The following is a 25,409-nucleotide window of genomic DNA, read 5'->3' as shown; positions in this document are numbered from 1 at the left end:
CTAAACGTACGAGTTTCCACTAATATTATACATATGATATTCTCTTTTGTAAATAAATACGTATTCCTTGTAAATTCAGATTCAGTAAGGAAGCTTTGAAAGAAACCCTGCATACATAACACTTGGTACATCATTGCGGAAATAACTACGTAATAACTTGTATCTTTTCATCTGGTAGATGAAAGAGTTTCGGGAATGTTTAGGGAATGGTAGATTACATGGAATACAGCAGTGTTAGATATTGCATGAGAAGTTTGCCTGATCATTTCTCTCCGGTATGCCACTCCTTGTCAATTTAAAAGTAATCACAGACGATTAAAAAAGAATTAAGATCCTGAGTGCGTTGGCGCCCGTGGTTTTACAATGGTTTAGTAAGCTCCGGAGTGTTAATGTCAATGCTGACACGAATACTGAACTTTATTCTGACCAGTGTCTGACCCGGGTATGTGAACTGTATAGTGAGTAGGCTAATTGTGTTTGTTTTCATATCATAAGGAAAAAATCACAGGAAGTAAAGTCATTTCAAAGATAAGCTTTTTGTGAACAAGACAAAAAAGGGCTTTAAGGTTATGTTTGGTACTGTGCGATATATTCTTAGTACTGACCATGTCAAAATCTGGTTTTAATCTACTCTAGCAGTTTTATATTAATTTTCTATTCTAATACATTTGTCAAGATTAAAGATTACTGACAGCTATGTACAGTATGCCCCCAAATATGTACAGTATACTGTACAATGTAGTAGGTGAGAAAAGTTACAAGTATGTACATGCATTTAAAAGTAAACTTACTGCTACGAATGAATGAATTTCGGTGCTTAGGAGATTTGTACAGCATTACATTGATATTCATACACAACATGAGATTTCTCTAAAACATCTTAAGTGTCTTCTGCTGGGACGGAGGAGTGTTTAGTTATTTTAGAAGGGGTATTGTTTTTAGATACAGTATTATACTGTAGCTTATTAAATTTATTGTGTGTTATAAATTAGAGGAGTTGGTGGGTGCAAATATTTTTGTGCCTCTACATATACGTTGAATATAATGCAATGATTTCAATCGCAAAACGTGGTAATGATTATTTTAATAACAATTACAGCTCAATCAAAAAATACTACACTGCACTGATGAGCTCTAATGAAGCCAAAACCAGTCTGTAAATATGAAAGGTTTTGGTTGTTTATTTGTAAAGTGAAGTGAAATAGAAAATGCTGATCACTATCTTTGATTTCGGTTTTCTATAATTAACATCACACCTCCGCAATTGTGCTGCAATTGGCATAAGTTTAAACTTTCACTTTTAACTGTTTGAAGAATCCAATGGGATGGAATTGAATTTGAAGGTTTTTATTTTTAAACCAGCGATCAGAAAGAGTGGAGGCAGGCCTTCGAAAATCTACAAAGGAAACCTCTTTTGTGTATTCTCTTAGAACTCTCCCTAGTGCTGCTATTGTCGTCCCATTGTGTCTAGCCCAGCCTCTTCACACACACTGCTATGTGAATAAGGGTCTTGAGGGAATGCTTGCTCTTCCAGCTGGGACAAAGGCCAACATCTGCTGGCTAACTTGCCCAGTTTGTGCTGGGTCAGTGTACCAGTGGACTGTGCTATGGCTCAGTTACCTCCCTCTGTGCTCTATATATACTGTACATGGCTCCCAGGCTCCTGCAGCACCTAATAAGGCCTGGATTGGCAGGGGAGTGTGTGGGAAATATTTTCATAGTGGGTGAAAGCCTGAGGAAGGGGGGAGGGAAGTGAGAGAAAATCTAATCCATGGATATTTGCTGGGCATTTAATAATAACAGTAATTCATAATTGCTTACACTTATATAGCGCTTTTCTGGACAGTCCACTCGAAGCGCTTTACAGGTAATGGGGACTCCCCTCCACTATCACCACCACTAATGTGCCTCACCCACCTGGACGATGCGACGGCAGCCATAGTGTGCCAGTACTCTCCCCACACACCAGCTGTCATTGGGGAGGAGAACTGAGGGATGAAGCCAGTTCAGAGATGGGGATTATTAGGGGCCATGACTGGTAAAGGCCAATGGGAAGTTTGGCCAGGATGGTGGGGTTACACCCCTACTCCTTTTTGAAAGACGGCGCCTTTTCCAAAATGCTGTTTTTTTGAGAAATAGGTTCTTGTGGATACACCGTGGTTTCACCTTTCTGAGCTCCAGGCACAGCTTGTCCATTCGAGATGTCTAAAAACATCATTTCCTTTTGCATCCTACACGGCTCTGATGAAGAGGTGCCGTTCGGGGTCGTGGCCGGTAGGTCAGTGGGATCTCTGCGAGAGTCGGTAGATAACCTAACACTGTGGTCTGTACTTGCACTGCTTTTTTTCCCCATGTTTATTTTTTGGTGTCTTTTTCTTTTCTTCACCATTTGGCCCACCCTCCCATCTCTGTTCTTGCTTGAACCACTGTTGCCCGTGAAGGAGGAGTCACAGACTGGTCGGACTTCTCTGAAACTTGCAAAAGAATAGGACATTTGAATGGGTGTAGAAAGAAAACATTATGGACTGGAGTTCAGTCTAGACCTGGATCGGCGAACGAGGCAGCGATCCTAATCCACCTTTTACTTTGCACCTATCGTGTCAACTCCACCTTAGTCTTTGAGCAACCAACATGAGTTTATTTAATTACGGTCTGTTGCACACACCTGACAACTGATAACAACCTGTTGAATCTTTCTTGGTGACATATGTGATGGTAATGCAAACATATACACTCACTTGTCCGACCTGTTTAAAATTATTCAGTGACACAAAGCAATAATTATGATCACACGGCACACAGTCATTAAAGCGTACACACCTGATAAATGATGTTTTTACAAAGACATCCATTTTCTAATTTTCTAAGCCTTCATGACCCATTAAAATCTTCAAGAGAGTATAATGAAAGAATAAAACAAGCAAACAAAATGTTAAGATATGTAGTTAAAATCCCAAAACGAAAGCAAAGGATCTCATGATGAAAGTTGTACATAGTAATGCTCAAGTAAGGCATTGTTGAGAGTATTTTGTACAGGTTTGGTTTACTGCATTATAGAAAATAAAACATTGCTGCTATACTTTGAGAGGAGCAACCAGATGCATTTGGGGATTTAAGAGAATGTGCTACAGTGACAGACTGAATGAACTTAAACCCTTTGAATCTTGAACAGAATAGATTGTCTGTATTCAATATCTTCAATGACAAAATCATCCCAGCACACGTCTACAGAGTGAAACACAAGTGGAAGAGTATAAAGCTGAGAATTTGAAGCTTTGCTTTAGGAAAACACTTATGGAAGTACAGTATGGAACAGGCTGTCTGATTAGATTGCCTACTGTACTTACTAGCACCTACAACACTCTGAAGCACATTAGAGAGGCATTAGGTTTAACCCTATCTATTTACACTTGCCTAATATTTCTTTACTTAAAGTCATTTAGTTAATGTCCTGTAGAGACTCAGAAAGTCACAGTATCTTGGGTATTTGTTCAGTAATGAACCCTTGTTAACTTTACATATTTCTTGCTTTATTTTATTATTGATATCAAATAGCTAGAATCTTCTTGCTGTGTAGGTTCAAGGTCTCTAAGACACACCTCCAAGAAACTTTTAATTTGGCAAATAAATTGTTCCTCCATGGATGTGAAGGTTCCGTCTGACATTGTTTTTCACAATTTGAAGGTCACTTTAAAAGAAATTAGGACATTTTGCAGAAACTGACGCTGGTCTCCAAGTTCATGGTTTCTACAGGTGCTATGTTAAGTGTTTTTTTTCTTGGCCCGGTGTTGAAAGGATATTTTGTTTAATGATTATCTGCGGCAGCTGTTTGATTAAAAGTAAAAAGTGTGGCTGGCAATTCCCTTATGCTAACAGCGTGATAATAATGAAAAGGCAGAGGGAGAGGGACACAGAGTTAGATGTGTGGACAGCCTTGTTTAAATCAGTCACCTTTACCTTGTCAACATCCTGAACTAGGTCTCATTTTCTTTACCTTATCCTGAGTCAGCAGATCCGATCAGAGTTTTAATGGTTTCAGCTGTGCCTTAGGTTTGCTCAAGAAGTTACAACAGATTAAAATCTACTGAAAGGCAGGTAAGTAAATAAAGAATTAAAGAACAGTACTTGTGCCAAAGCACTCCTTTCATTGGCAGGGCGTGGAAAGTAATGTCAAGTCATTTGTACAGTTCTGGTTGAGTTCCTTTATCCCCTGACCAGTTAGAAAAGCTGGAAGCAGAGTATTCCCTAGGAAATGCACAATTGCTCCAAACATAATTTTGAAACTTGTTTGGATTGGAATGATGAAGTGTTCTGGTAAAGCGGATTTCAGCGGACCAGATTTCAGACAGCGCTTTCTGTTTCTTTCACCAGCGACTCGTTTCCCAGAATGAGGGAATTTTGTTTTGGTTTGACACAGGGCATTCTGAAGGGAAAGCATGGCCTTTCTTGTGCCTGCAAAAAAAAACCCAACAAACTTGTCTCTACTGGTCAGGTTAGTGAGGAACAGGCTTTTATGGTTACAGTTGAGAACAAGAGATTGGTCTGAATAATACAAATTAACATCATTACTTTGATAACCAAGGAGGGTGAAATCCGATATTTTGGCTTAGCAATTTATTGCATTATCGCATTTTAATTTGATGGTTACCAACTGTCATTTGACAAACGGCTGCTAAGCTGTGAACGATGAGAGACGGGTATACCGGGGACATCAGAACAATTTTCTTCTTGAGCAAGTGAGAGAGGTGCTGAAATGCTGCTTGGTTACCGATCGACAGGTACTTGATACTGATTTCTGTTTTCACTTATTATTAATAGATTTCCTCCAAATATGGGAAATAGAGTTACTTTCTGACCAAAAGTTTTTTGGCCAATCTCTAAATGTCAATAGGAATGATGTGATTGAAATTGTACAGATTGTACACAAGTCACAAAACTAGTATACAGTTGGACAACTTGCTGAACAATGAGATACTGAATTGTGGCTAAAAATCCCTTTTATTAAAAACAGTGCGAAGACTCAGTTTAGAAACAGCATCCCGGTATTACTTAAATAATGGCTGTCTACTGTTCAAACAGATTACTTTTAATATAAAAAGCAAACGTTTGTGTTTGTGTTCTGTTTGTCAGCTTTTGGTACATCAGCATACTTGTGAAAAGCTTTTTCTTTGAACAGGAAAAAAAATAAATTATGAGGTGTCTAATACTGAAGAGGAGATATTCTTTAACCTTCAGTCATGCAGAGATGAGGTGTTTAACTCTTATGTAGTCAATGAACAGTGCTTTAAAACAGGATTAGGTGGTCAGAAAATGTATTTTTGATGGAATGTTTGTCGAGATGTTTACGGTTCATAATCAATTATACTATAAGTTTTCTCAGTTAAAAATAAACGAGCAATACAACTTTCCATCCACTGAATCCAGATTAGAACTACAAATTGTTGTGTGTGATCTCAGATATGAGTTTCCAAAAGAAATTTGAAATATATTCCAAAAGAAATATTTGATTGGTGAGCTCCAGCACTCTGCAACAAATAGAGGTTAATTCTATGCTTACAAAAAAACATGTTGTACCTTATGAAGACACATCATTTGGGCATCCAGCTTCAACCCTTGTTGTCTCCTACTTTGTTGTTTTCGTTTTGTAAAACGGAAACATAGATCATATTTCTGAATGCGTTGCGTGTGCTTGGTTTGTTCCTTCATATTCAACTTGAGATCCACTCGGAGAATTCGCTGTTTGATCACTGATGGTTAATAATAACCATAATCCCCAAATCACTACACCTGCAGCCAAGAAATTCGGTTCATTGCATATGGATTTCATAATATCTTGGCCAAAGAGTACAGTTTCCAAGTTGTAACACATAATGTAACCAATGGGGTTAAATGCACATTTTACATGATTTATAATTTTAAGCATAATCCCCACAATGTCTCGTGCCTTTGGGTGTTGTTGTTTATTTCACACGTGCAATTTGTTTTGCAGACGCATTTCAATGCCCTATTGTGTATTGGTTATATAGCCTACAGCCAATTTCCGAGGTCTGTTTTGCAGCAGGCATTGTTGGCCATGAATCACATGCTATTTTAAACTGTAGTTGCTGTACGTGTGACCTGTACAAATTGTCTCTATAAAGCATGCGCTCTTTTTTTTTTTCCCTGAGGAACGGAGCAGAAATGCATGATGAGGTTTACAGGCTGGAGAATTCAAGAGTAGGACACCTGACCCATCCTGCGTGTTTTTTTACCTGTTGGTCCAAGCACTCCATCGCCCACTCCCTTTAAGATTCCCATGAAGTCAATCCTTAACACTGTGGCTTGCTTGCTTCTGACCACCCTGACATCCTGAATGCCCCATAAACTTAATTTCCACTTGTTCCTGGTTCCTTCTTTGGTGCAGATTTATTTGCATGAGCCCCATTTGTGAGGACAAGGAAATAATGGGATTTTAACAATCCTGGCCTTTAAACTTGTTCAAACCTTTCAGGAGGCTTTTGTAAAATAATCATGTATCAGGATGGTGATTTTTTTGGGGGGAATATAGGTTGTGAATGTTTCTTGAATGAGGGAACAGGCACTTCACTTGAGAACAGATGCCAGATAGTGTGTTGATCATTCAACCCTCTGTTGAGGAAAAATGACTCATTGATCTTAATCAAATGCAGAGCTGTTTTTCATTAAAATGGTCATTTTTGCTTAACTTCAGGGTTTGATGTTTGGCTTGACAAACAGTACGTGATGCAATTGATGTTAAATTATGGTATACAGGTACTGTACGTGGTCCTTGCGGGCAATTGAATTTGTAGTTGTCTTTTTGATAGCTATTTTACACATTATTTTCAGTCGTAGTATATAAATCTTAGAACTTAGTCCTGGAAATTGTACAAAATTGTCCCTCTCTGTTGTTAAACTGATTTTTATTCTTCCTGTGGGCAAATGTCTCACAGGAACGTTTAGCACATTCACTTGATAGCAAGTGAATTAGAATGAGCTCATAGGAAAATCATGCATGGTTCCTTTTTTTTTTTTATTTAAACCTTAAACATTTATGACCATTTATTCCGAATATCAAGATAAATCTTTTTTTGAAATGACAGAGGTTTTGTAACAGAAGAACTTGTCATTTCAGAAAATGAGCAGAACAGACAGTCACAGGCCTCAAGGTTATTTCCCTGAAACATGGTTACTTCTGTTTAGATTGAAACTTCAGTTGTTACTTGCATAAAAAGGTTTCAGAAAGGAACTGTATGCTGTACCAGTTTATCAGCAAGTTGTAATTAAGTATGAATCTGAATTTGGAAATGATGGTAAATGGAAAAGTTTAGTAATTAAGTAAGTGTTTTACTAAACTTTGCCTCCAAAATGTGTTTGATAATCAATTTCTTCCACCCAGCCCCAGTAACTGTTTAATCTGGGTACCATGACTTGTGGGAGTGCAGACATGTTTCTGTGCTAATATCCTGCCTGCATTACATTTCTGATTTTTCAGATCCTGTCTGGTGACATAAAACATACTTTTAAAATCCAGAGTCTCAGTTCTGTCTCTTACACACGCTAGGGAAGACCTCCCTAATCCTGCTCCTCGTGACCCAGTGTGTAATGACATTCCTTGCAGCTGAGCTCTCTTGCTTAACTAATTCCTTAAAAGTATTTTCAGGCATATTAATTTTTTTTCAGCTTTTAAATTGTGACAGGTCCCAAAATAAATGTCTAAATGTTAGCTATGAGGTCCTTAGATACTGCAAGTCCCAAATGTTTTAATGTGCTGTGCCCCCAACTGACACAGGGTTATTGTTTGGAGTGCAGACTGATCCCCTTAGCGCCAGTTCAAGTCAGGGCTCTCTTGTTAGCCAAATTTTATTGAGGTTTCCTTAGTGGAAGCACAACACTGGGGACTCCCTTCTGGGAGTTTGGTGTAGTGTTGCCTGTTTTCTGAAATACTGCTCAACTGAATTCACTTCGTAGTAAACCAAGACAAATCAGGAGGAGGGTAGGATGAGAACTGAGTCATTAGGATTCTAAGAAAGTCAGCTGAGAGGTCCTGTCCCAGGAGATGAGGTACGTTACAAATAGACAGCCTTCAGCTTCTCTGTGAAGGTTTTACTCCAGTTAATCTAAACCAGTAGCCTGTTTCTGGCCCGGAGAATCACTAGTGGCATCCTACATGTTGTGTTGTCCCCAAAATAGTTCTTGGCTTTATCTGCCCATCCTCTTTGGTATTTTGAAAAGACATCCATGTGAATGTTCTCAGGGATCTTGATGCTAAAGGGTATGTTTTTGTCCCCTGCAGTCTGCTTGAGCATATTAAGCCAAGTTCAATCCAGGAGTTTCAGTGTTGCTTGAGTTCTGTCTCTCATGTGCCCATGGCTTTATGTGTGTCAAGAGTTAAATGGCTGCTGACGTCCACTTGAATGTGTTCCTCAGGCTGTGCAGAGCACAGCTAGGAAGGACAGTGAAATTCTTCTGCTTATCGTTAATTGCCTCAGGCTTGCTGCTGTAACTCCTTGATGATTAGAAGGCACTCCTTTATCACACCCTCCTGTTAGATCCATCTTGGAGACAGTGGCAGGAGTGTCATTGTTTGGAAGAAGATCATCTCTTACTGATGTTATTGAAAGCTGGCAGATATCCAAGAAGCTGAGGAAAGCATGGTCGTCCCGTGAAACCTAGATATGATCCACAGCTTTTTTTTTAGGGAATCGTGGTCACAGTTGGCTAGTGACATGGCTCGATAGCCAACTGTGACTCATGTTAAATGGCTGCTGACAATCAGTAGTATGACTGCTGTTGTCCAGTAGTCCTGCAGTGGTAAGGTTGGGACTTTAGTTCACCCTTAGCTTCAAGCTGACATGTCTACTTGTTTCTCTCTTCTCAAGTCAGGTTTTTGATTGATTTTGACTGGTTGCAAGCAAAGCTTAGCTGTCCCAGAACATCAGCAGCCTACAAGATCTCAGTGAGTTAATTATATAGTAAGGCCATAAATGACTTTAGGTGAAAAACTTGAAAACTTTCTCATGATTGACCTTGAAACTGAAATTATGCATGGTGCTTTACCTTATCTTCCCTGCCACAGAAAGCCCCTGACACAGGTATATGAATGTTTGTTTTTGGGGAAAAAAAAGTTCCAGGAGGGAGGGTATTTGCAGCTCTTTTGCAATCCCAGTGAAGACCAGAACACCATGAGTGTGACTGGATCCAAAACTGTAAGTGCTTGGAATTGCATCTCGGCTTCTTATTTCTGATTTCTGTTTGACAAGCGCACAGCTCTTTCCAGTAAAGCTCTGAACCGCTCCTACAGTGTTGTGTCCTCTTGAGACCATCGCAGGGCAATTGCAATGAATCTCCACGAATTCCCCTCTACAATAGGGAGAACCACATCCTGTTGTGAGAGAGAACGAAACTGTTTTCTTCATGTCTTTGTGAGGTAATCACACGATTCACTTTGGTGAAAGACCCTGTTGAGAGTCAGGAATGAAAATATTGTTCTTAATTTGCTAGAGGAAGTCTGACAGGACCTGCAGCTACCTGTACTACGTTCTGGAATGAGTGAAGCTCCTGTCTCATCAGAGTTATGTTTCCCCTCTCCAGTACAGTAACGGTAATACTTCAGAGCAAGAGTGATTTCATTACGTCAGTGTGGCACAGTTACAACAGTGTTACATATACTAACATGCAAATTAAAATATAATTGGGGCATGTACAATTTGTTATACTTTTAACAATGTTTAAACTCTATAGCTTTTTGGCATTATGCTGTCCACAGTCCAAACATTATGAATATGGCATTTTTGTTTTATGCAAAACATGTTCAAGCCATGTTTCCCTATTTGCCTGTAAAGTATGTATAGGGGTTGTAGCTTGGATGTTGTATGAATGCAGTTAAAGGTGTAGTAGCTATCCGAGGTAAAATGATTAACCCGTTAACTATTTTGTGTTTTGTGTTGAATTTGTGTAAGGCTGAACTCGACGTGGAAATTGTAAAGTATTTAAAAAATACAATGGGTCATTGTATTTCATTTTTTTATAGGTAAAGTGCTTTCCACCCAAGGTATGTTTATGCAGTGTATGTCCTAAAGATACATTGTATATACAGTATACTGTGCATGTGTGTGTGTATATATATGCTCTTCTGGCCCCCTTTCTCATAATTCCCCCCAAGTTCTCTATAATCTTATATTTTAAGTTGTTTGTATGGAGGAAAAGCGCTGTACAGAGATTATGGCCATGCTGAAAAAGTCTTGTGGTATCTGTAATAATGCTCTGAGGTATGACTGAGACTGTCCCTGCTTTTCCAGTTATCTGTTTTGCTGGAGGACGGACTCATCTTACCATAGGAAGGAATTCTAAGTTCATCATTTAAAGAAACAGGGGGTGGGATTCATGTCTATTCCTAAATGTGAGATGTCCACAGGCAATTTGTGACCTATTGCAAAAGGGTCCCATTGCAATCTACATGAATCTTAGAAGCTTATTGATATTATACTTTAGCTAATTAATTCCATGATTTTCTCACTGGATCTGTTTTCTGAAATGAGAGGCTTTTGCAGAGGCCTTCCCTGTGATGTGTCACTATTTTGTTTCTTTTTCCGTCTCTTTCAAACAAAACCTCTTCTTCTTCTGTCTTCTCCTCCTCTCTCAGAATTGCTGTGCTGTTAATTTTCTATTTTGGCAGCAGCCGTTAACAGGAACATGTCAGGTTCTGCATTTGCAAAGCAAAACAGCGTCAACTTTCTGCGAGACAGCTCAGAGAACTGAGAACATGTTGGACTCCTCAGGATTAAGGGCTCCTGTTAATGGCTGAGTTGTCATTGTCTTGTACAGATTTCTTATGGATAGTGTCAACATACCAGAAAAACATTTCTGTACCAGACTACAGAAATATGTTTAAAATGTCGTTGTGTTCTGTAGTTTTCCCTATTTTGCTCCTCCTTTTTAGACAATACAGACAGCAAGATTGTCTGTCCTCTTCAGCTCCTTCTGCTAGTTGTCTTTCATTGTGTGGTAGCAGAAATAGCAGAGGATGCAGGACTGAGAAAGCTGGAGAATGATGACACAAACTGGCTGTGCTCCAAACCTTCTTTCTGTACTGCTGAAGAAACGAGTTCTGGCTTGTTCAAACCCCACTCAAGTGTGAGCTGTGTCAGCCTACTGACGCTGCTTATCATTGTAAAATGTAAAGATTAATTGTTGCCTTATTAAATCTCTGTAAAAAAAAAAGGCTCATCTTCTCCTTCCACAAGTGGGGCCCTTACTAAAAATCTCATTTTTCAACTGGAAGATGATACGAGAGAGGGGAGATGCTTAAAAAATGTGTATTAAGAAGCTATACATAAGGGAACAAGGACAAGAAAGACAAGTTAGCGTAGTTTTCCAAGTGATCAGAGGAGAATGGTGATCTGTTTATCACCAGCCCTGGAATGCACCCACCCAGCCAGGTGTAGCATGTGTAATAAGAACAATGCACCATTGTGTTTTAATAATGCATTGTGTGGCAGCTTTACACAGGGTTAGAGCACAGTGAGCCAGACCCCAAGAACTAAGCTTCCCTGACACCTCTTTGTTGTGTTTTGGACATTAATCTAATGAAATACTTATTTACATTACAAATCCGCTCTTAATCAGAGTGAACCCACACCCAGAGCTTTGTGTTGTACATAAATGTGCTACAATGTTCTTACATCTGCATGCCGATTTACAAAAATCCTATAAGTGCTTGAGATAGAAAAGTCTTTAAGTCTTCAGTGTAGTTCTGCTTTATTTTGAACTGCTATTTTCTGTAAGTATACGTTTTGGTATTGGATAATCTCAAATGGGGATGCCACTTGTTTTTGTGAAATTTGGAACCCAAGTGAGTTTAGCCAGAGCTCTGCAAAATACTCCTTTTTGTGTGATTGAATGCTGGTTACCTGCTATCCAATTGCAATGGCGGGTTTCAAAACCAGCCAAAATAAAATAAAAAATCACAGCACATTTATAAAGCATCCACAAGCTATACATTTATTATGGTGCAAACTGTAACAAGCATAGACTAACTGAATTCCAAAATGAATTGGACTATGTTGCTCAAATATATCAATTCATCCATACAGTTTATTAAAGCAATGCAACTTTTTAAATAACCTTAGTGAAAAGAAATCCTGAAATAAAGAAACACAAATGATAATTTGGCTGTTTTGCTTCACCATTATACTACATATGTTTATGGTATAATTAAAAAAATGGGAGGTTGAAAGTCTTAGTTCATATAAGATGCTATAGGCTGCTCAGCAGGTACTGTATTTCCACAGTTTCTAAGACTGCATTCTGTACAAAAGCATTGCTATAGGAAACAAGTCAAGTCAAGCTCCTTGTTCAAACCATTAAGTGCAATCATAGTCATACAGTGGATCCATTATGCCTTTTTGTCACTAGAGCATCCCACCTATTTCTCTTCCCAACATTCAGTACCTGGGAATTGAAGAAATGATGTACAGAATGTGTTTTTGTATGAAAGTGAGTTGCTAATGAATTAAATCAGATATCAAAGTTGTCTTTGTTTTACGCTTGAAGAAACGAGAGACGTTTTTTACAGTATGGTGGCTGACTCGTTTTTGTTAGTTGTTGCATTTCGCTTTTTTTTCCCCTCTCCAGCACGTTTTTTATGTTGTGGTTAAATGTACTTGAACCAAAATGTCGGGAAGGGCTTCTGATTTATTTTTCTAAATATTTACTTCTGTTGTCTTCTGTGAAAGAATTGAATTGTTTTCGCCTTCTGGTTAGCTCTGATAATTTGGGGTCAAAAAGGATGGCCTGATGTCGTTGTGGAAGGACACTCGTTAATCATTGCCATCCCAGCGTGACGCCTGCTTTTCTCTGTCTCTCTACAGAGGCCTGCCGGGGTCGCGTGCCGCCCTGAGAGATGCCACAGCACAACATGAACACATCAGGGAACCCACTGCAGATCGGCTCTCCGCTCGTCATGCCTACCCAAGTTGCCAGGAGGGAGGCCATAGACGTGTCCGAGGTGTTGGAATGCAGCTCAGGCTCTGCCTCGTCTCCCAGCTCTGGGGAGGAGACAGACAGTGAAGAGAGCAGCAGCACTGAGAGCTCCCAGACCAGGGTGAGAGAGGCACACTGGCACAGGACTCTCCGGGGACTGTAGTACAATATTGGATTAATACAGACAATCTGTCCCCCTCTTCCTGTAGGACGGTGGTGCTTTTGGTGGCTTCTTGTCCCACTCACCACACTACTTCTCTGGTGTGTTCCTGCTGCTATTTTTTAAACGATATTTATATAAACTTCCACTTCCTGAATATCTATTCTACACAGCTTCTACTCTAGAAGTCCACCTCGGATCATTCTTTAATTTTCCTCACTTCTCTTACTCTCCTATATTTCTCCAGTCTCTCCACTGTCTCCTTTTTGCTTCATGCATCTGATTCAAACCTGTCACAACCACTTTGGAGCGTGCAAGCTACAGCATATTTAATTGTTAATTACAGTTTTCAGATATGAAACTAGTAATATAACTTACTAATTGTTTACAGCCAGTACATACCGTACAACGTATACACACCAACAGGGTCTTTATATCACTGCTGCATATCCACACTGTCTGTCCAAATTGAGCAGGTTGATAGCTGTAGGAGTAAAAGATGACTTAGTTCTGTTGCTCTCTAATCTTTGTAGCTTGATGTAGTCTTTGTAGTGGAGATTCAAATTAAAGGAGCTCAAATTCACTGCACAAGGGGTGATCATAATCATTGCCGTCCTGCTCTATGCGTTTGTCGTAGATGTCTGAAAGATGTGGTCATTGTGTACCAATTTATAATTTTTATTTTTAAGATGTTAGTCATCCTTTTTCCATGATTTTCTCTTGATGGCTTGAAGACTTGCCATGAACCACAGCAATCCTCATGGTCCCCGTATCTATCTTACCTGCCTGCAGACTGAGAACTCCAGAGAAGACCCAGCCCCTGTGCACCCTGCAGAAGTGGAGCACACACAGGATGCAGCCCTGGTCTCCAGGCTGCAGCGGAGAATCAAAGACATGGACCAGCAGCGTGAAGAACTCAAACTTGAGGTACCTGTAGGGCACTTATCTTCGGTCCTCCTCAAGAAGGAAGGAGGAGGATGCATTAAGGGACACTTTTTAGTCCTAATAAAAAAGCTGAATGGAGGTATGATTGTGAATTTTCATCATTTTAAAGGGAATACACGTTGAATACAGTAGTTGTTTTATCCTGCACTTGGTAAGCCTAACCCTTAACTGTTAAAACCCAGCTTAAGACTAAAACAAAAGTGTTCTGACAAAGGGAATTGTCTGTGCATCAGATAAATTCTCTGGAAAAACCCATGGAGCATAAATGTTGGGATTTTGAGATTTACAGTTTAAAGAATTATCGGGAGCATAGAAATAAAATATGGGCTGAATACTGTGTTCATTTGCCATCACAACCTGGAGTTGTTCAATTTCCTTTGCAGCTGTACTTCCAAACTTGCACTGAAACCATTAGGAATGATCCCTTTTTGGGGCTGTAATTGCTGGCAGAAATTGCAGTACACGTATTGATCCTTAATTAGAAAGTGATTAATAGACTGACATGAATGTTGCACACTATACAATAAAATTAGTTTTTGATATTTGCAGATGGGAATTGTGAAAAGTGAAAGCTAATGAAACTGGATGAAAGCTCTGCTGGTGTTGCTCCTGAACTCTGACCCTGGCCTGTGTGTTGTGTGGTTCAGATGCAGATGGAGCGTGCTCTACTGGAGGGGGAGCTGCAGACCGAGCAGGAGGAGCTGACCAAAGAAACCCAACGTCTCGACACCCTCCAGGAGGCCCTGAGGCAACAGGAGATGAGATTCCACTCCGAGAGGCAGCAGGTACATACATCGGTACCCAGGGCACTGATTTCAGGAGAGAAACTCACGGCACCTATCCATCTCCTCTTTTTGATCAGTGTGGAAAGTGGGAATGGAATTCTTGCCATGTAGAATTGAGTTGGTTTTCACACTCCCTGGCCAAAATATTTGGAAATAAACACATTAGGCCTCTGTGGGCATCCGAATCACTTGAACGGGATGTTGCATGTATTCTGCGAGGGTCTGAAAAATTTGCAGTCCAGTCCCATCCCCTCTTCCATCATTATATTCAGTTGAGGTTGGGTTTCTTTATGTTTTTAAGGTTGGCTGTGTTTAACACCATTCCAAGATATAGGAAACTTGTTTTACAGAAAACTAGTCTAGCCACGGGCACAGCATCCTATGGTGGATGTCAAATCCTCTCTCAACATTTTCCCTTTCCGGAAGGAGTCGCCATTGGGGTTTGCAATCCACGTTTCACCAATTTTCAGTTAGTACTGTATGTCACAGTGGGATTGCTCTGGCCTTGTAAGATGAGGTTTTCTGAAGCTCTTTAAGCCAATCGCAGGTCGCCGTGTGCTAAGAATGCGTGTCAGTCCGTTGCTGATATTTTACCCATCGCTCCTTAGGGATGTGTTTGATCTGGTGTCGGTCTCTCTCTGCCTCCCCTCTCTTCATCCAGGAGAAGATGAGACTGCAGGCGGAGCGGCAGAGGGTGGATGAGCTGCGGCAGCGCCAGGAGGAGTTCCAGCGGCAGGTGGAGACCCAGCCCGAGAGCCTCCGGGAGCAGTTGCAGCAGCGCCTGCAGGAGGTAACGTAGACCAGAACTGAGATGCCAGTACGAAAGAGGCAGTTGGGTCATGTGCAAAAACATTCTAGAAAGTATATACTCTTCACATGTCAGACCCCTTAGTGAGATGACCTACAGATATTTGACCCAACCTAGAGAAGAGTGTAAAATGAGAGAAAATCCAATCTCTTACACACTCCCACTCCCACACTCTTGCACTGCTGCTTTCTCTCCTTCCCTCTCAGTTCCCATTCAAGCCAAATTTTCTGACAAAAGAATACAAGGCACTAAAGTGATTTAAAAGTTCATAAATTATAAACGCTCTCAATGCATGCTTTCGCCCGATCTTTTCCTCTCCTGGCGTCTGGCATGGCCACTCTCCGATGTTCTTTCTTCCTATTTTGCATTCACGCCTTTTCCCTCTCGCGAAGGAGAGGGAGGCGCTGGACGGGGAGGTGCGGGCGTTTGAGGATCTGGAGTTCCACTTCCTGGAGAGGGAGAGTGTGCTGGAGGAGGAGAGGGAGTCCGCCCACAGGAAGGCCTTGCAGGACATCTCCCAGCAGCAGCACCGCGTCAACTCCATCAAGGTACCGCCAGCCCTCGGGCCTTGTCCTGGGACACTCTGGTCACATCGGTCAGCTCTTGGGTTGTTGTGCAGCTCTGGGCTGCCAGCTGTCCAGTGTCACGAGTGCGGAATCTCTTCCCTAGTATACAAAGCTTGTATTTGTTTGAACCTTTTATTAATAGTAAATAATAATAATGGTAAACCCGTCAAGTGAATCTTTTTGGTTCCGGTTATGGAACCAATAATAATGATAATGCTGACAGCTGTAACATGTGCATGTACTATCTCAGAATACTTTACGACTAACCTTGATTTGGGCTTACATAAGGTTGTGTGGAGCATAGCTCATATGTCAGTTCTGTTGAGGAGTATTTGTAGTTGAAGGAAGGGCTCATTCAGCTTGAATTAAACAAGGTCTTAACAGGAGTCAGGACACACCCATCCCAGTATTGATCAACCCCAGCCCTGCTGGCCTTCTGTGATGTAAATTCTAGCTGGATAAGAGAGCAGATTTTTGCATTCACTCTGCCATTTTTTCTCTTGCTTGTAAGACTGGGTTCAGGTCTGTTTATGCACAGTGTGAAATGTTCTATGAATCCTCAACCTGTAAAGCAGGGTTACTTCAGCTGGCTGGCAGAATGTCCATCAATATTATTATTACTGTATTAATAGTATAGTATAATCACTATAATAATATAACATTATTATATAACGTAATACTATAAAATTGTTTATTTTTATAACAGTAATTTTTCACAATTCTTGCAGAAAAGATTAGAGGGGGCAATTATGGTTTTGAATTTTAATTGTATTGAGGCCTTATTAGCATTCCAGTTAGGTATTCGTGGTTTAGTTAGAAGAGTGGGGACATAAGAAAGCACCTCGATGGCAACGGGGAGGTCCCATGCAAGTCCTTCAAGACCGGAAAGTATGCAGGTTTTTAGGCCTCTTTAAAGCAGGGCTGTGGAAGTGGTCCAGTTAAGGCAGTAACCAGTTTGATAATTTCTATACATTTGATTGGCATAGAAACCCACAAACGCACAGACGTTTCCGGTCTTGGATTGGACATCCCTCCTGTTAAAACTCAGCTTAAGTGGCAGAGGGAGTACAGAGTCAAAGTATGGGACAGAAATGGAGCTGTTTGGATTGAGGGGGGAAATACATCTGTTACTAAGTAGCTTCATACAAACCCCCAGGACTCTCTGTGTGAAAATTAGACACTCTTTTAGAGGTAATACATCTGTTCCAAATATGTTGTCCTTTTTTTTTTTGGGTCGTCAGCGTTACATAAATCCTTGGGTTAACTTTGAAATTATTTTAAGTCCCCCTACTGTCTATCTGTAGACTACAGCTATTCTGCTCCTTTGACCTGGCTGTTCTTAGCGTTTATCTAAAATGGGGAATTATCCCAGCTGTTGTTTTTTCGAAGCCCATTCCAGGGCAGCAGTATCTTGTTTTTACAACGTTGCGACTAAACTGTGCATCAGCTTTCCGACACGCACTGTACCTAAGGTCATTATTGTGTCTTTTGGACTGTAGAGCTCTGTACCATTATTACTGCACTAATCCTAGATCCTCTCTGCCTGTAATTCATGGATGGTGATGACCTGCGATGATTCACTGTCCCTGGAACAAATTCCTTGTAAACTATGTATTTCCTTTAATCTGGTATAGTTTCTGCACCTGGAGCTGCAGATATACTGGACTGCAACCAAATTACTTTGTCTGGGAGTTTGAAGTGGAGTCCAGTTTGACAGAACACAAACTCATTTTTTCTCGAATGATTAGGATATATGGTTTTAATCGCTGGCAATGGTGGCTTTGGGCTCCTTTTTTCCACACGAGCGATGGCCTCCCAGTGACCGTTGTGAGTCATTGGCGCTAGTCAGAGCTCCTGCAGCTATCCGTCTCCAGGTCTTTAAAACAGCTGCTTATTATTTGACAAGGCTCTGTTAAGGAGAAAAAGGTCTTGCTAAGCAGTTCTGCCCCTGACAAGATAGCTTGGGTAGGAGGGAGCTGGTAGTGCGCTGGCTTTAATCTAATCCTGCATTCTAATGCAATCATAGATCACCCCGCCTTCCAGCCACAGAGAAGAGCCCCGCTGAATCACACAGCTCTGTGGGCTGTCGTCATGTGACGGCCAGGGGGGACGAGTCAGACCTTCTGTCTGTTGTGTAAGAGTTGGAGCTCAGAGACATCCTCTGTGTGTGTGTGTGTGTGTGTGTGTGTGTGTGTGTGTGTGTGTGTGTGTGTGTGTGTGTGTGTGTGTGTGTGTGTGTGTGTCTGTGTCTGTGCACGACTGTTCTTAAGGGATCGAGCCATTTCTTTTTGCAGGAGAGGGTAATTTTGCTGCGAGATCAAGTGAGGCAGGTCCAAAAGCAGAGTGACAAGGAGCTGCAGAGGCTCAGCCAGGGCAGGAAAGATCTTCTCAAATGCCTCCACATGGTAAGAAACTGTTGTTTTTCTGATTGAAAATTTGCTTCACTCTTTTAAGTAGGGGATCTCAAGCTCTTGTCTGTAAGCAGTGCTGCAGTCGGCTACCTGAGATAACCCAGTTAAGTAAAAATCAGCACAATTAATAGGTCTCATCATTGTCTGTTTAAAGTTACCAATAATCAGACATCAGACTTTTCAGCTGCTTCGCAGATTTCGTCTTTGAAGGTTTCAAGTTTTCCTTTAGTGTATGCATAAAGTTCTAACTCAGTGGTTTTGTGGTTTTCATTAATTACCTTGATCATCTGATTTCATTTCTGCCCTATGACTTGGAGCAATGTGGAACCAGTGGTGAGAGTGGTGTCCACCTTCACTCCCAAATTTGAGCCATAGTGCAGAATTAAAAGAATGTGGCTGTAGTACCTTGTCAGAACCTTAGCAGACCCTGTGATTTTGATAATGGCCATCATCTGAACCTTAGGAGCTCCATCCAAGCTATTGTGTGTTTGTTTGTGGTCTCTAGAGTCTTGACGTTTTCGATGACAGAACGGAATTGCTTAGGCTCTGTTTTACTTTTTCAAACTCCTTGGAGTCAGATTGCAGTTAAACTTGACAGCTTGCTGTATAGACCTGAGCGAAGAGAACGCCACAGACAGACTCTAGTACTTGTTTTGATGTGTTTTCCAGTTTCTCTAAAATTATTTGCAAATGAGCAAAATGTGTGTTTTTTTGTTGTGCAAATTGTTCCCACATTGCAGTTGATGGAGGCCTAAGAACACTAAGTTTTCACTGCAGAATGAAGCTGAGAGCATGTTAAAAGAAGCAATTTAGATGCTGGTTGGATCAAAACCTAGGCATGTCACTGACAAACTGGGAAACAATAGCTTGAATGACTATCAAGCCTTACTATCCTAATATACGTTAAAATTCTTTCACCTCAGAAATATCGCTAGACTACATCCTGTGTTATTGCTAACTGGCTGAAAAGCTGATCAACACATTTGTCATTTGTCCGAATTGACTATTGTAACAGTCTACTTGCCAAGGTTTCTAAATCCACATTGAACAAACTCCAGTATGTCTGAAATTCGGCAGCCAGAATCCTGACCAGGTCTAGTGCAAGTAATCACATTACTCCTATCCTGGAGTCCTTGCACTGGTTTCCTGTCACGTTTCGTGTCAACTTCAAAATCCTCATGCTCACCTATAAGGCTCTGCATGGCTTGGCACCTCGGTACCTGTCTGAGCTCCTATCATCCTACTCCCCACCTCTCAACCTTTGCTTTTCTACTTCTGGTCTCCTGTCTGTCCCTCAGGCCCGTCTACACTCTATGGGTGACAGGGCCTTCTCCTGTTATGTCCCAAAGCTATCAGAGAGTCACCTTGCCTAAACTCCTTCAAATCCAGACTAAACACCTTCTTCTTTAGAACAGCCTTTACTTAACTGGTTCTGTTCTTTACCCCTCTGCTCCTGCTGTACTCAGTGCCCCCATCTACTGTCTGTTCTCATTGTGTGTTTTTTTTGTCGTTCTGTAAAGCACTTTGAGAAGCCACCTTTAAAGGCGCTACATAAAATAAAGTTTATTAGTGTTTATTATAAAATAGAACCACATTTTGTAAAATTTCCCTTAAAATGAAAGCAGCTTGTCAATTAAGTGCTACAGCTTACTGTTGACAACTGATTAATTGAGCAGGATAATAAATATAAGCAGAGGTATGATGCTTAAAGCACAGTTTAAATTCTTTTATTTTAAAAGAAACTTTAAAACTCTATTTTCTGGAATCCTTACCAGTAGAACACTTTTAAGATGTCTGTGCAATGGTGTGCAGATGCATAGACCTCACAGGGTTAGCTATGTTTTCTAGTTATAAAAACAGATTAAATAGGCACCCTCACAAATTCTTCAGAAACACTGCGCTATCAGCAATGGGACATTCTGTAATCCGAGGAGAGTCCAGGAGGAATTAGCCAGGAACAGAGTTTGTGCTGATCTGAGGCACTTGGACACCCCACCCCTCCATGATGGGATATGCTGAACAGTCAATCATGGGATATTTAGTCACCCTGACTGACCCAGCCTGGCTGACCAGATTTGCTTGAGTGTAGTCAGGAGTCAGAATCAGCTAACTGCCAGCTGTCACAGTTTATGTGGTTCTTCTTTTCTAACCTGTGCTGGCTGCATGAGAAAAAAAAACCCACAGCATTTAATAGTAAAATAGTATTGGTACAGACAATTTTCTACAGGTAGGACTCTTTGTTTTCAGTGTTTACTTTTAGTCACATGATAGCCCTTTAGACTTACCTTTGATCCCTCTTGTTTTCCAGTTAAAAACCTAAACGTTTGCTTTTTTGCCAAATGAATAACTTCTTTTTTAGCATTGAAGCCCCTGAGTGTTTTACCTTAACAATCACTGAAACACAGTTTATAGGTGACACTGATCACTAATCTCGGAGATGCTTTCACGTGATAACGCATCTATTTTCACCAGTTTTTGAACACGACTTCCTGACCAATCGATCATTTTTTAAAATAAAATTTAAAACAAATTTGGTTAATAAAGATAAAAATATCCTACACCTAGTAATAAATACATTTATATAAAATCTAATGTCACTCGCCAAAGTCTAGTGACAAAGACTGCTAATGGAACGTTTTGAAGGCTTAAAGGGTGGAAGGCCGTTTGAAAAAAGCTAAATGGAGCTGTAGTTGAGGGACTTTCACTCTATATTTTGTCACTCAGATTTTACTTTGTCATTCAATACAGTGCCTTTTTTCTCCCAGAATGCAAAGCATAGGAAACTGCTTCTCTCATCTCCCAAGGACACAAATATGTAACGTGTTGACATACTGTATCGCAAATGAACTAGAGAGAGAGAAAGAGTGAAGATCTGTCTCCTCAGACAAGGCCTGGCATGAATTACAGGTTGCTGGAAAGCTGCAATTACTGGCCAGAGGAATATGTTTTTTTAGCAAAAAAAAAAAGCGGAGACAGAAATCTAGAATTGTGCTGAAAAATGAAACATTTAATATTTGTCAAAGGCACATACTTTTCATATTTTTCAGGGAAACATACTGTATAATACATGACATTTACAGGAACAACCATCACAAACCAACAAAATGTCATGTTTCATTTTCAAACCAAAGCTCTTTAAGGTCAGTTCTTAGTTTCGATTCTTAATTATTTGTTATATCACTGGGAAACGGAGGTTTAAAGGAGCTCTACCTTGAAAATAATACCTATTCATTTGACAGAGCTGGCTTTCTAAAGTCTAAAGTCACAACAAACTTACCAGAACTAGAAACAACAGCTTGCAAATGTGGTAGAAGAGTGTGATTAGAGTTTTTTTTTTAATACTTCCTTCTGCTCCCAAATGGACAGTTTTTCTTTCAGTTTAATGTAAAGATCACAGGTGGAGCTCTTGAAGCCTGGCTTGGCTAGTTCAAACCTGAGCTGTCATTAGCCAGATGTGACCAAGATTCTCCACACAAATAGCCAACTCTTACACAAGTGAGTGGGATCACATTCGAGGTCACTCTCACTTACCCCTGTGATGACACTTTATCTTGGGGGGGAACATTAAGGAGGAGGTGGAGCAGCGTAGCCAACACCACCACCCCATTACACTGCTGCGTAGAGCACAGACAAGTCAACAAGGTCCCTAATGAGATCTTGGGCGCTTAGCTGTTTCAGGTCAGCTTGATTCTGCCAGGTTTTGATGTGAATGTCACCTTATTCCTCCAGTCAATCCAAGCTCCTGCTCTGAGATAATGGAGAAAAATTACAGTTTGTTTCCCTGCCTGTCAGGTCTGAGCTGACCTTCAGACGCTGACGTTCTGAAACACAGCAGGGACTCACCTCTGACTTTTGAACCCTAACGGATTATTTATCGTCTCCTTGTGTGAGGTGGCTGCTTGGTGAGAGTACTCTTTGTTTTGGTTCAAAAGAGAGAATTCCCCAGGTCCCAGCGGTTAGGCACTTATTGCAACATGGATTTCAGTAAATGCAACAAAATAAAAAAATATTTTATGGAGAAAATATATAATGTGTAGCCCGAAGTTAGGACCTATAAAGCAGAGGTGTCTAGTCTTGGTCCTGGAGCACAGCTGTATCTTCAGGCTTAAATTCCAACTTGACTCTTAACGAGCTAAGTCAGTTGGCAACCAGCATGAATGGACCACTTTAACAGATCTTCAGATGTGACTACTTTAAAGAGACCCGGAAAACCCACAGACAGACACGCTGCCCTCCAGGACGTTTTGGATGCACCAGCTACACTATATACTGTAGCTATAACCCTGCTATAACTTCCCACTGTTACAGTAATATAACTAAAGTAAATTCTGCTAAGCAATGTCAGTCCCCATTGTACCTTCTTAATGAAATTCTAAGAAGGGTCCAGCTGCTTAGTTCTGTTTGAAACATTGACAAAGTGTTTGTATTGAGGAGACAATTGCTTGTCATGGGTATTATTTTAGTTGTGTTAATAGTTGTCAAACCTTGTGAGAGCAGACCTGTCAGTTGTATTCATGTCGGAGTCTTTCTGTTTAGTTTTTGTGTGGATGATGCTCCTTGGTTGCAGTATTGTCCACTTTGAGGGGGGAAAAACACAGCTTAATAAACAAATGCAGCAGTTGTCTTTAATAGCTGCCTCCTCTGGTTGCACAGGCACTCATTTTAAGGAACTGGTTTAGTTTCAGAATTAGACAAGGGTGCTGTCTGTGCAGTCACTGGGTCTGTGCCTGTTCTGGGACTTTTGCGCTTCTAAGCTTTCGCCATCTGACAGTCTTCCTCTCACATGTCCAAGTACCTCTTTTACAGCCAGTATTTATTCTCAAGACAATTATTTTTACAAAACAAAAGAGATCCTTGCTTTTCACATGATCCACCATATGAACTGAGCTGTTTTGGACAGAAACTACCAGCACCTTTGGTAAGGTACTGTTTTTTCTGATTATTTTAGGCCAGAGAGAGCAATGAGGAGGTGATTTTGATCGCTTATAGTGCTATACTTATAGTATACTAATTTAACAGTATTAATAATAAAGCAGAACAGCAAATTAATCTATATTTTTTATCCTTAGCATCTGTTCATTTGTCCAAACAAGGCCGCAAGCACAGAAGTTCCATACCTCATATACAGAGAGAGAGAGTTACTGCAGATGTGAAACTTGAAATGTGGGGAAGGCAGGAGCCTCATTTGAAAGTCCACAAGCGAATGACCACACCAGGGTTGACTGTACTCCGGTTCTGGAGTGGCTTGGCTAGGTCAGCACCAGGTCCAGGCTGGCTCCAGGACTGAGAGAGACATCCCACTGTCAGACAGGATTCCCTTCTTGCTTTCTGCTTGCCTCAGCCTCAGCCAAGAGCATCGCATGATTGACGAATAATTCTGGAGGAGCTGGACCAGCCTAAAGTCATCACAGTTTGAATCAAGGATTTGGAACATGCCTTGCGTGTTTTAAGGTGGAATATTTTTTGTGTTCTTACAGCATTTACTAAAGGACAAGAAACAGCTCTCTGACCTGGGCCACCTGGCAGGCTCTGCTCCCTGTATGCTGTCCCTGTCACCCCTGTCCATTCACAGGCCAGGACAGGTGGGTGTGCCCACTCTTCCCTAATGCCCGACTCAGAGTGCAATCTTGTGTTTGATTGTGAGCACTCAAAGGTCTTACTACAGCCCAGCACAAAATATGAATATACAGGTTTGACAGTGTATTTGGAGGTGTTAAAAATGTAAACAGGTAGGTAATGTTGCCATTTTACTAAAGGACTTAATGGAGCAAGCTACTTGGCATGTTCTCAGAGTCAATTGTTTCAACAAGTGGCTGGAAGGGATATTTGAATCAATTTACTACAAACTACCGGATGAGCTGTATGTAGCAAGTGGCTTCTTCTCATTTGTAACCTTTCTTATTCTCTAAGGGCATAAATTTACTTTTAAAGCAGCGCCCTTGAGTGCCTCGATGCTTTATATGGGGAAAACTCCAATTTTCCGAAGAATGTAATCTTTTTCTTGTTCTCTGCTGTCAAAGAATCTCTTGCCGGACATGAATGCCATGTCAAGCCTGCAGAAGAGGAGGAGCTCAGACAAGAACTGCAAGCCCCCTGACAGGCCTGTGTCTGTGCACGGTAAGGACAAGGAGAGGATGGGGTGGCGTCTGTATTCAGTTAAGAAAGTATGATTGCCGTCCTGCTTTATTTTCTAAGGACCCTGTATGAAAATCCCACTTTACCCATTACCTATTTACTACAGTAAGTAGCTTACTTATACATTTTCTACACTCAATACAAATGCTATTAGAGTAAAAGGTCTCATATTTTAAAATGAGACGGTTACTCTGGTGCCCTTCCAGGAATTCCTATTGGCATTCCTGTTTCTCTGGTTGGGAGCTAGCCTTTTGGTGTGTATAGGATGTACAGTATCTACTGCTTGTATAGGGTGTGCAATATGTGTGTTAGGAGATACCTGAGAGACATCGGATCAAACTCACTCCAACTGCACACGTTTCACTTGCAGTATTTTCAGTATCTGTACTGTACCTCCCCATCCACGTGATTGAAGTGTTCTCGGGAAATTCTCAGTAATGAAAAGCTTTGAAAATGCCCAATGTACGAATAAATATGAAGAAAATTAAGTGATATGTCCGATTTAAATACAAAAAACATTCCAAGTTATAGAGATCAGTAAAGGTAAGTTACATAAAGGACCTGAGTAGACTATGACACTGCATTCTTCAATGCTGCTATCCCATAGCTTTAGAGAGC

At 40.8% G+C, this 25,409-nt stretch overlaps 1 protein-coding gene across 3 annotated transcripts in view; it reads left to right on the top strand.

Moving 5' to 3' along the window:
* Positions 1–25,409, top strand: part of phldb3 (pleckstrin homology-like domain, family B, member 3) — a 33,768-nt gene that overhangs the window by 889 nt on the left and 7,470 nt on the right. For 2 of the 3 annotated variants that reach the window (XM_088621540.1, XM_088621538.1), the window contains exons 2-9: positions 12,870–13,102; positions 13,934–14,068; positions 14,734–14,871; positions 15,533–15,661; positions 16,072–16,227; positions 18,540–18,650; positions 24,134–24,238; positions 24,677–24,773. In XM_088621540.1, coding sequence (XP_088477666.1) covers positions 12,902–13,102; positions 13,934–14,068; positions 14,734–14,871; positions 15,533–15,661; positions 16,072–16,227; positions 18,540–18,650; positions 24,134–24,238; positions 24,677–24,773 — 1,072 coding nt within the window. In that variant the 5' untranslated portion in view covers positions 12,870–12,901. Of the gene's footprint in view, positions 1–4,654; positions 4,779–12,869; positions 13,103–13,933; positions 14,069–14,733; positions 14,872–15,532; positions 15,662–16,071; positions 16,228–18,539; positions 18,651–24,133; positions 24,239–24,676; positions 24,774–25,409 lie in introns of those variants that run through there. The other variant, XM_088621539.1, reaches the window with a different exon arrangement.

Source organism: Lepisosteus platostomus, chromosome 26 (assembly GCF_059453375.1).
Source record: "Lepisosteus platostomus isolate fLepPlt1 chromosome 26, fLepPlt1.hap1, whole genome shotgun sequence".
NCBI lineage: Eukaryota > Metazoa > Chordata > Actinopteri > Semionotiformes > Lepisosteidae > Lepisosteus > Lepisosteus platostomus.
This window is presented reverse-complemented; position numbering and strand designations above follow the sequence as displayed.